General features: G+C 34.7%; 1 protein-coding gene across 1 annotated transcript in view; it reads right to left on the reverse strand.

Annotated features, from left to right (window-relative positions):
* Positions 1-343, reverse strand: part of LOC110281637 (putative fasciclin-like arabinogalactan protein 20) — a 1,223-nt gene extending 880 nt beyond the window's left edge. The window contains exon 1 of the mRNA XM_021144045.2: positions 1-343. This exon is cut by the window's left edge and continues 880 nt beyond it. Within this exon, the coding sequence (XP_020999704.1) occupies positions 1-233 (233 nt within the window). The 5' untranslated portion in view covers positions 234-343.
* Between the last annotated feature and the right edge of the window lie 11,838 nt (positions 344-12,181).

The following is a 12,181-nucleotide window of genomic DNA, read 5'->3' on the forward strand; positions in this document are numbered from 1 at the left end:
GGCTGCTGGAGAATCTTGAAGGCGGCGTCGGACGGGGCAAAGACGGTAAGAGAGCGGGTTCTTGGAGAGGCGAGGGTCTGGGAGGCAAGTTCAAGGTTGACTGCCATGGCGTCGAAGCCGGATGCGGACAGGATTTCAGCGGCGTCGAGGATGGCGGAGGAGGGGAGAGAGGAGGAGATGGATAGGAGGAGGTGGAGGACAAAGAGAGAAAGGAAGTGTTTGGTGGAAGCCATTGATGGTTGAGGTTTTTTGTTTGGAAATGGAGACCCGGAAGTGGAAGGGTGGTGATTGGTGAACCGAACCAAGGTGGGAACTGGGAAGAAGGGTTTGTTAATTTTGGCGGGAAGAGGTTTATACGTGGGAACCTACAATTCGATTCGAAGAAGGCAGTTGCCTTGTTCGAGAGGTCAAGTGGTCAACAGAGTCTGGTGGTTCGCGATTAATATAAAATTTTAAAAATTACCAAAATTAGCGAGTCTAATTTACCCAATTTTATTAATTATAGAAAATATCATTCGCTGATGAGATCATTTATAAAATCAAGTCAAATAATTAAAATTGCTAAAAGTGAATGAGAATGTGATTGAATCGTATTTAGAAAACATATTTCTGATACATACAAATTTAGATTGTTAAAAGTGAGTTCCAAGATGTAATAAGATAATTTAAATAGAACCTGCTAGGAAGCGAATGAAATATTTGTACAATAAACTATTTATTTGGTTTAATATGAGTTAAAAAAATGAACATTATCTATACTATTTAAAATAACTATCCAGATATTAGGATAATAAACATCGCTTAAGTTGATTTTGGGGGTTCATTAAAGATCGAACTTTTGACCTTTTAGATCTAGAGCTCTAATACCATGTCATGAAACCACTCATTCCAAAAACTTAAACTGATGAAAAAAGGTAACACTAATGGTTATATCTCTAATACTGAATTGGACATCCCTAAACTTCCATTGTACACATTGTACAACTATTCTATTGGCTCCATATATTTCTAGGGATGGCAAAACTCCCCGAGACGCAGAGATCCCTGCGGGGACTGTCCCGAATGGGGATCCGATTGTGGGAAATTTTCCTTGTGGGGATGGGAACGGGGGACAAAATTCTCCCGACGCAGGCGCGGGGATCCGAGCGGGGATCCCCGCCCCATCCCCGCTAATCCCCGAAATTCATAAATTTACTCAATTATCCTTAATAGTTTATTTCTCATCTATGTTGTGTAGTCATTTCACACACAGATATATATATATATAAACCCAAAACTCCTAATCCTCATTTGCATAACCCTTCTTCAATTCAGAAATTTCTAACGCTGTCCATACTCCATCCAACCTCTCTGTATCCACCCTTTTGCCACTCTCCCTTCTCACCGCATCGTCACACATTACCGTGCCATGATCCTCACCGCGTCATGCTCTCTATTCGCGGCGTTCCTTTCCGTAACTCTGTCGTTGTGTCCATTCTCTCTGTTACGGCGTCTCCCACTTTATCCACTTCTCTGTCCTCTGGCTCGCCGTTGCGTCCCCCACCGTGTCATTTCGAAAGAAGTCACCATCTTGTCGTTTAGACTTTTTGTATAAAATCTTGTTGTTTTTGTATAGAATGAATACTTATATCTCTATTCATATGGAAATTAATAATTAGTTAGAACTATCAGATAAATGGGGAATAGGACCCTGTAAAAAATGGGGATGGGAAGCAATATTTCCTCAAAACGGAAAACAAAAACGAAAACAGAGAGTAAATCTGGGAGCGGGAATGGGGAGCAGGGAGGCATCCTCTGCCCCCGCCCTGCTCCATTGATAAATATAGTAAATAAAGAGAGATGTGTTCTGTTTAAGTATCCAACAGTCCAACACTTTGGATATGTTATGATATAGATGTTCATCATTTAATAAGCTATGATCTTTTCAACCATTCAAAATAAACTAGGTGGCTCAAATTAAAAAAAAAAAGTTATTTATGTGTACATTAAAATTAGCCACTAAAGTCGACCATTAGTATAAAATACATGTTGAAATATAAATACACATTAAAAATAAATTAAATTACACATGTATTTATACATAAATATATTGATGGCTGATTTTAACGACTAATTTTAGTATACAAATAGTATTTTTTGAAAAAAAAAAAAAAGGCGGCTTCAGATTTTTGCGGAAGACTCAAGTTTAATAATCAAATTTGGATCTTTTAAATTTTGAATTTTCACGTTAGAGGATAAAGTGTGATCTCTCATCTTTGAATGGTTTCTCTCTCATATTTTTTCTTAGTCCCACCTATGAAATAAATAATAAGAAATCACATTTTATACTCTAAAGTAAAATTTAAAATTTTAGAGGAACCAAATCCTTAATAAGCATAGGAAAATTATGAATTTGTAGGTGTACAAATCAGGTCATATGTAGGAGGGACAAACGGGAAGTTCGTTCCATCCTACTTCATTAAAAGTCTGTTATTTAATGGGTTGGTCTACTTTGTTTTGTCTAATGAGACGGTTATGAATTTTTTTTATGTTGTCCAACGGCGGATTGGTAGATTGGCGGACTTGTCAAATTTTTTTATATATCATTCAATATTAAAAAATATATATAATTTAACAATTATTTCAATAAATTTATAATTTAAAAAGACATAAAAAAATTATAATTTCTAGATTTACAAATATTAAAGTCTTTATAATTATAAATATGTAATAAACATAATTATAAACCAATTTTTTTAACAAAATAATAAAACTAAGATTGTCCAAAGCAAAACAAACATTGTCCAAAACATATAATTAAACATCTTCAAGTTTATAATTAATTAAACATAAAACAATCTAAAATATAACTTAAAATATTTTCAATTATCATCTTCATCCTCTTGTAGATCAATAACATTATAAAAATTTGTAAAAAAAATGCCTTGATTAAAAAAACACCTGGTCCGACAAGGAAGCCCGTCCCACCTCTCCAAAGCCCACGGATTAGACAATGTGGGTTAGGTAAGCTTTTTAAATTTGGCACACGGGCCGACCCGAAGAATTTCGTCCCATTTGCCATCCATGTCATATGGTATGAAGCACTAGTACATAGAAAATCCTTTTTTGTATATTTGTATTCTCGTAAATAATACTGGCAACTCAATCTCAGTCCTTTTCTATTGAATTTAAGAAATTATTTTTATATTTTATTTTTAAAATTATAAATTTAATATTAAAAATTAAAGAATAAATTAGAAAAAAATATTTTAAATTATTTAATATGTAAAATATATAAAATAAATAAATTTAAATTAATAAAATAAAAAAATTATATTGTTATTATATGTAACAAAATCAAGATAAAAATTTATTAATATTATTTACAAATTAATTATTTATAAATATTATTAAATTTATTTATTTTTTAACCCTTTTATTCAATTTAAAACAAATTTAAAAATTTATATTCAAAATATTTTTTATCTTCATGTATAAGTTTAATAGATAAAAAAAATATTTCTTTAAATTTATATTGAACATCTTTAATTATCTTTAACTTCATTATTTTTTTTAAAATTATTAATTTTTATTTTGATTATATCATCTCACCATATCATATATTATCCTTTTCTCTTATTATTTTTTATATATGTATAATTATTGTGTCACCGTCACTATTATGCTGCATTGTTTTATTTTTCTTTTGTGTTTTCTTCTTTTATTCATCTCGACCGCAATTAATTACCACTATACTTGATACGGAACAGAATCCAGGATAAGATGAAAAATAAAAAAAAGAGACTCTTCTACTTCAGTTTGATTTCCTAATACATCAGTTAAAGAAATCACTCTATCTTTCCTGTTCACACCCTTTTTCCTATTCACACCCAAGTTTCTCAAAGAAATTCAAATAAAATTTTATTCATCAAAATTAGGAAAAAAAAATTAGCTATAAGGTTTTAGAAATTTTTATACCTCTTAAGTTTAAAATTCTAACTCATGAGTTCACTAAAATAAAAATGTGCCAAATCGTAATTGGACCTAAAACAAACAAAATAAAACAAAATAAAATAAACATAAAATAAGTCTTAAAATAAATACTAAAAAAATGATGCCTATTTAATTCAACTTGTAAATAGTAAGACGTTTGACTTTCTATAATCGTTAACTATTGTCTTGACTAATTTTTCATGTATCTCTTGAATAAATGATTTAGCCATGTTCGCAAAATCTTCTTTTATTCTCTTAGTTGTTGCTCTTATCATTGGAACAATTAGCATATGACAGTTTGCAGTTTGTCTCATAAAACTTGTATCATTTTCTCCCTCTTAAAAAAGATTCGTCCTCGAATCTGCATACAAATCAAAAGGAAATAGGTAAGAGACATTAAAATTAACTAACACATTATACTCACTTGGAAGGTCAATCTTGTAAGTATTATTATTGATCCTTTCAAGCACCTGAAATGGACCATCACTCCTAGAGTCTAATTTGAATTTTTTTTTTTTAGTAGGAAACTTCTCTTTTCTCAAATGAACCCTTACCAGTCACCAGATTCAAAGACAAGTTGTCTTCAACTATTATTCACCCTTTGAGCTGTCAACCTGTTTTTCTTTTCAATCAACTCGCCTGCTTTCAAGTACATTGTTTTAACATTTTCAGCTTTACCTTCTGCATTTAAGCTAATAAGATCACTTAAAGAAAAATGTAATAAGTCCAAAACAGATAAAGGATTAAAACCATACACAAGTTCAAAAGGAGAAAAATCTATAAAAGGATGAATTGTTCTATTATAAGCAAACTCAATAAAAGATAAACAATCTTTCTAAGTTTTCAGATTCTTTTCAACAACAACGCATAATAAGATTTCTAATGTTCTATTTATTATTTTAATTTGACCACCAGTTTGAGGATGATAAATAGTAGAGTATAATAGTTTTGTACCCAATTTAATTATCTCATAATATTTTCTAAAAATGACTTAAATTTTACGTCAAGATCAGAAACAATAGTTTGGAGAACGCCATGCAAGCACACAATCTCTCTAAAGAACAGATCAGCAATGTTTGTGGCATCATCAGTTTTATGGCATGTAATGAAATGAGTCATTTTATTAAACTTGTCTACCATCATAAAAATACTATCTCTACATTTCCTAGTTCGAGGCAAACCAAGAACAAAATTCATAAAAATATCAATCCACGGATGCACAGGAATAGATAAGGGAGTATACAAACTACGTGGTAAAGACTTAGATTTAGCATATTTATATACAATATATTTAGTATAAAATTTTTCAATATTTCTACGCATGTGTGTCTAATAAAAATGTTCAAATAACACATCTAATACTTTATGCATACCCAAAATAATCCATCAAATTTCATTATGTGATTCTAAAATAAGTAAGTCTCTAATAGAATAAATAGACATACAAATTCTATTACCACGAAATAGAAAATACTTGTTAGATATATCATGTTCACAAGAGAGATAAATAGCACAAAAATTAAAATCAGCTGTATATAATTCTTTTAAAAATTTTATAAATTTATATATATATATTTGTTTTATTATTATTTATTCACATTCTTAAGAATGGATGTTAAATTTCTAAAATACCCTCAAAATATTAATTTTATTCCTTTATTGAGAAATACAATAATGGACGGATATAATAGTAATCTATATTTTAATTTTCATTCCCTGGAAATGAAAAATTCGAATACTCACCCTTTTACGTAGAAATAAAATTTTATAAATGTACAATTTAATTTCTCTTGAGAATAAATTATTTCTGGTAATTAAAGTTTAAAGTTTCAACAAACAAAGAAAATAAAATATTTACATAAATAATTCCTAAAAATAAATTAAAATTCCTTAAAACAAACGTAGTAGATTTGTTAATGCATTTTATTTGATGAGGTATCCCCCAAGAGTTTGTTCTTCATTGGTATTTCATTTATAACGTCAAAGATACCAAATGATTTTTATTAGTTAACATGTGTTTTAAGAATTAATGTTAAAATTATTATTAATAAAAAATTTTAAATTTTTTATTTTAGTAAATACATAATAATTACATTGAAAATTAAACTTTATAAAATTCTTTTATAATAACTTGTTCGATTAGTGCTTAAAGATACATGTTAGTTAATTTTTTTTTTCTTTTTGTTATGCTTGTATTTAATCTACCTCAGGAAAGATATGCGGAATAATAATGTTAAGGAGGCCACTTTAATAAAGACATTAAAAATATCTTTTTCTTAAGACATTTACATATGTCATATTATTATTAGACATTTTTATTAAATCGATTAATAATTTATTTTTAATAAATTAAAACAAAATCGGTTTATTATAGCAATAATAATAATAAACTCAATTATCTACATTATAATTATTAGACTGTTTTGTCGATTTTAAGCAAATCGATAGTGGTTCGATATCTAGTGGTCTGGTAGCGAAATCTACTCCTCTGTGCGAATACCAGTTTTCTAAAAGTGCATCAAAGCGTCTTCGATTAGACTAATATTGAAAATAGAGAATAAAGAAAGATTATAAATTGATAAATGAAACCTAAACGTACAGATTTTCAAAGAATAAATGTACAGACAGTAAAGAAATTTGTATTGAAATTTAAAAGAAAACAGTAAAATGCCTTCAACTGGATCAAAGGTCTTCGACATAAAAAATTAAAATGCAGAAAGATAAATTGAACAATGAAGATAGAGAACACTTAGAAAAATAAAGTTACTTGCAATGTTAAATTTTACAGAAAAGTAAATTGAAAGAACAAAGAAGGTGGAAGGAACCCTACAGAAAAGTAACTCGATTGCAGACTCAAGAATTCTCTGGGGATATGAGTGTGCTTGAGTATTTTTCTGAGTTAAAGTTCCAACTCCTTTTCCCTAATACTCCTTAGTATTTATAGGCTAATCTTGCATAACTGACAATTAATCTACAATTAATTATAATTAAATACGGAATTACAAATTTGAAATGCAATCCCTCTTGGTAACCATTCCCGCCTAATGATTATAGATATTCCCATGATTCCCTCGTGTAATAAAAGCCACTAACTCTCCCACTTCTATGACCGTTCGACCAGCTCATCAAAAGTCTTACTCGATCTCTCGAATCGAATCCTCTGTTCGATCATACCTATTCGATTAATGAACAATCGAAATCCAAATCAGCGCCAGTTACTTCCAACTTCATGCTCATGCGTATATCTCCTCGAAAAGCCATACCTGACTCATTTCGAATCAATTCGCTCTTATCGAAAATATTTTTCGATCAACAAATTGCCCCCTTGGATTGATGTGGTTGCCTTAGATAACATTATCGAAGGATAAAGCACTTAATCCAAAAAATGTCAGTTTTCAAATCAGTAATAATTGTCATTTAAACTCTCCATTACTACTGATCCACTCAACACGTCTCCCGAAACTTGCGATTTCTCTCTCCACCACTTTACCTTCCTTGTGAAGTTACCTTTATTCGCATTCTTCCCACAGTAATGGCTATAGTGATACTTTAAATTCAACACTTTCTCCTTTGTTCGAAGTTCTCGAACCTCATCATTCTCTGAATTTTCTCTACATCAAGAATTTCTTAACAAAATCCTCAACCTTCAGTCTTCTTTCTTTTCTTTGATAATGGCTGGTTCTTCTTCTCATGCCACTACTCAGGATAAGGGTAAAGGTCATGTAATAGCACCAAAATCTCCGCCAGCCCTTCGCATTCTTAACCAAGTCAATGACGAAATTATTGACGATCCCCATTTGCAGGTCAATGATACCAGAATCCTAATCCCTTTCACAATCGGTGCAGATACGCACTGCTTCCTTGGACCGATTGAAACCCTTGAAAGAGCAAACAAAAAACTTTCTTTCTTCCCAAATGCTGAAGGGGAAGAGTTATTGATAAACCAAGCTTTTAACATCTCTCACTTCATCAACCAAAAACCCTTCCGAAACAATCCAAAAATCAATCCTCGAGGTTTCGATTTCACAACTTGGTACCAACACCTCGAACCCACAAAGGGTGCTATCTGGGGAGCCCTAGGAATACAAGAACTACTAAGGCTTTCTCATTTTTCACTCACCACATATCCTTGGATGATTGGAGCAGTAACCTGTTTTTGGAATAGAACTACCAACTGTAACACCCTAACTACGAAAGCTCACGCTTCCGGCTGCGCCACTCTGATAGCTCGGACATTACGACTACACTTATACTATTTAATACTAAAATATGAGCTTGTTTGAAACTTTAAACCGCAATACCATTCCCAAAAATACTTTCGCCATACAACGTACGTCCATACATACCATACGACTTACAGAAACTCATAAAAAGTACATCCATATATATATACATACATATATATAAATAATATTACAGACATTAACCAATACAATTCCTATCCCTTTTACAGAATATATCAAGATAAAGGCGATGGTACAAAAAAAACCATAACTAAACAATACAGAGTATCTCAACAACAACTAAATAAACTCTTCAAAACTTCTGCGCCATATCCTGAAAGGGGAAAATGTAGGGGGGTGAGAACATCATCCTCGAAAGGGTTCTCAGTAGAGGGTTTTTAGGAATTACTGTAATAGGATACGTAAAGATAACCGCACCAGTGATTCATAACCGTCTTATGCCTCTTTTCAAAAACAACGGTTTACAATAAAAGTAAAGTCGGAAATATTTTCTAAAAGAGAAACCGTTCAATTCTCAAAAACTCAAAAGTCTTTCAAAACGGTTTATCTATGCTGAAACAAAATAGCCTTCCATATTTTATTCCAAACCAGAAACACAAAACTGAAATCAACCATCAGTTCATCTCATTCCAACCACGGCCTTAGGCCCAAATAATCCAACCATCAACCAATCACCACAGTCCAGCAGAGTCCCAGTAGCAAACACAAATAGGAAGATGCAAGCACAAACAAACAGTTATTGCAAGTAGAACAATTAGCAATTAATCACATAGGCAAACCAAGTATAATATGCACACCCAAACAATGTCACATAGATGCATATGATGCATGCCTGTCCCTAGTGGCTGATGATATCATCTGTCGGTTATAGAGCCAACCCGACAAGTCCTGGTAGCTAACCATTGGACTGTCCCTCTGTCGTGTCTCCCCAACTCGAGTTATACTCAATATAAGCTTGATCATAATCATGATCCATATCCATCACCCTCACTGGTGAATATTTATCCATCACCATCACTGGTGAATATTTATGGGGGTGAGCTCGTTCGGGAATTTCACAGTGCCCGGCCACCCTGACGACATAGGGAAACTCAAATCTCCGATAGTGAAAGTGCAATATCTCAGCATATATGCTTTCATTCTCAGCCATAGATCAACATCCATCTCAGCCATCTGGCTCTCGGTTCAATCCAGAACCAGCCAATATTCATAATCATACACAGCCATTCCGGCTCACAACAAAATAGCACTTCCACATTCAAAATCATCAAATTCATGAAATCAGCATTTAAGCCATAAATCATTTTCTGAATTCATTTCACTTTGAAATCAAGTTTCAGCTCTTTTCAGCCTTGGCTTTAGAAATCTCGTTTCTCAAATCATCTCAGGCTCATAAGCCAAATTTACTCAAAGTGAGTTCCATTTTTAAAACAAAGCCACTCTCGGCATTCTCTTTCCAAAACTTTCAAAACCATGGAAAGTTAAATATTTATTTCAAAGTATTCAAAATCACCCACCCAACAATGGGATTTTATATTCAAAACTTCTCGGCAGAGTCCTAAGTCTTTAGGGAAGGTCAACCTATATCAATTCCTTAAAATTAATTGAAACTCTTAAAGTCATAGATTCTTGGTTCAAGTAAATAAAACAGAATTTATATTAAAAGCGACCATACAAAAATCACAAGTTCCAACTCGGTCCAAAACTCAACTCATTTGAAGCGAAACCGGTTCATTTTAATCAGACCACTTTCAGGTTTCTTTTGGAACCCATTTTGCTAACTCTTCCAAAAATGCCTCAACTTAATTACTCAATCAAAAGTCTAGTTTCCTTTAAAAATCACTAAAAGCTCCTTTTTACATCGAAATCAATGTTAGAGCATCATTCCTTTCCTTCAGTGATTCAAACGGTGAAAAATAGTTCATTTCTAAATAAGCCGAACTCAACGCATAAAGTTCATTAAATAAATTAAGCTTGAAAACATAAATATTGTCTTAACAAATCAAATAATACAATTTCTCAAATTCAACCCTTTTAAAATAACTTTTCAAACAAGACTAGGGTTTTGTAGAAATTTCGGCAGCACCTCCCCTAAAATTTGGACTTTTGCCACCCGGTTCGGGTCCCAACCAAATCGTTTCTCATTCCTTTTCAACAGCTCAAAACCAGAAATCAATTCTAAGCAAGCTAAATCCAACAGTCACCTCAGTGGTATATCTCAAGAAAACCATTTCAAAATCAACTCAATATCAACCGATTTAACTCATTTCCAAAGCTTTAAAGAAACGGTTCAGTAACAAATCGTTTGTCCAAGATCAAGTCAATTAAAGTAAACCAGGTTGAATTCAAAAGTGCATTCGACTTTTCACATCATCAAATAATTGACTCAAATCAAATCAATCCTCAACGGATTAAACTCAGATTTCAAATCTTTAAAGAATCACTTCAAAACATTACATTTCACAAAGCCGCACAACAATTCAACCAAATCAACATCCGTAATCACTTGAGTCAATCAAATAACACATAAGGCAGATACAATCACCAAATACACAATATCTCACAACAGTATCCATATGTAATAATTCCGATACTTAAAACATAGTTTTGGAAAGCGCCCCTACCTCAAAACGAAATTCCATAATCCAAACGTCTCTTAGAGTCCTTTCCGCCTCAACCCGAACTGACGGCAACCAAAACCTTAGCTCCCAGCCACTTTCGCAGTAACCATCGCAACACTATTCGCAGCATATAATAACCGAAACTCAATCGTATAGCAATTAACGCCGCAAAAACGTCAGTGTATGATGATAAAATAGCGATTAAAGGACTCTTCCAAACAGAACGCTTACCGAACTCGAGGGAACCAAGTAGCGGCTGCACCAGTGGTGGATTCCGGCAACACCAACTCCACAACCGGTGACCAGAACGACGGCAACTCGCGGTGAACTCCTGACACAACCAGCCTTAGCAACAACTCTTATGGCCCATGGAGGAATTAACAGGTAAAGAAGCTGAAGCAGGGTTAAAGCTTACCATCATAGAAGACGCAGCGGCTGTTTCCGACAGCAGAGGTGGCGGCATCGAGGTTTCCAGCACCCAAAACAATAGCAACATCACTAACCCAAAATAGAGCAGAATCTGAATGAGTGGCAAAACCCCAGGACAGTTCCGGCGACACAACAGTAGCCGGCTTCATTAGCAACCACCATAGCATCCTGGCCCAAGCAGCGGCTTCCAAAGGCAGTGGCAGCGCGCTCACCCAGAACCCAAATGGAGCAACGGTAGGAGCGACGGCCAAGGATTCCGGCGGCAGTGGCGGCGAACCAAAGCACCAGAAGCGGAGGGAATCCATCTTGCTTCCCTCTCTCACCTCCGTTCCACAGTAGTGACCCCCCACTGGCGGCAGCGGCGGACTACACCCCAGGGCGACGGCGACTGTTCAGACGGCAGTGACGACACATGGCTGTGCGCGACGGCAGTGACGAGTCCCTCTCCGCGCGACGCCGTCTCCACGCCTCACTCTCTCTCGATCTCGTGCTCCCCTCTGGTCGCGATCCACGGCAGCGATGGTGGCGCCGTTGGGAGACATAGAGGCAGTGGTGGTGACAAGGATGGAGCAACGAGCGGCGGCTCCGAGATCTCCAGCGACGGAATGGGGTGATGGGTGCCAGAACCGCGACTGGGCAGGGATGAACGGGGCGACTTCGACGGCGGAGCTCCTCGCGTGCGGCAGTCTGGCGGTCACGGCGGCAGTACCCAGCCGGCGGCGCTAAGTCCTTCTCCCTCTCTTAATCCGCAACTCAGCCTCTCTCTCTCTCTCTATTCTGTTTTCGTTCCTTTCTTCCATGGAAAGGGAAAAAGAAAAATCGTGTGCTGCTGCTGCTGCTTTGGGGAAAAGGGGATGAAAGGGGTAAGGGTCTGCTGCTGCGGCTGTATGGGTTTGAGGGGCTAGGGTTTTCTTT

Source organism: Arachis duranensis, chromosome 5 (assembly GCF_000817695.3).
Source record: "Arachis duranensis cultivar V14167 chromosome 5, aradu.V14167.gnm2.J7QH, whole genome shotgun sequence".
Taxonomy (NCBI): Eukaryota; Viridiplantae; Streptophyta; class Magnoliopsida; order Fabales; family Fabaceae; genus Arachis; species Arachis duranensis.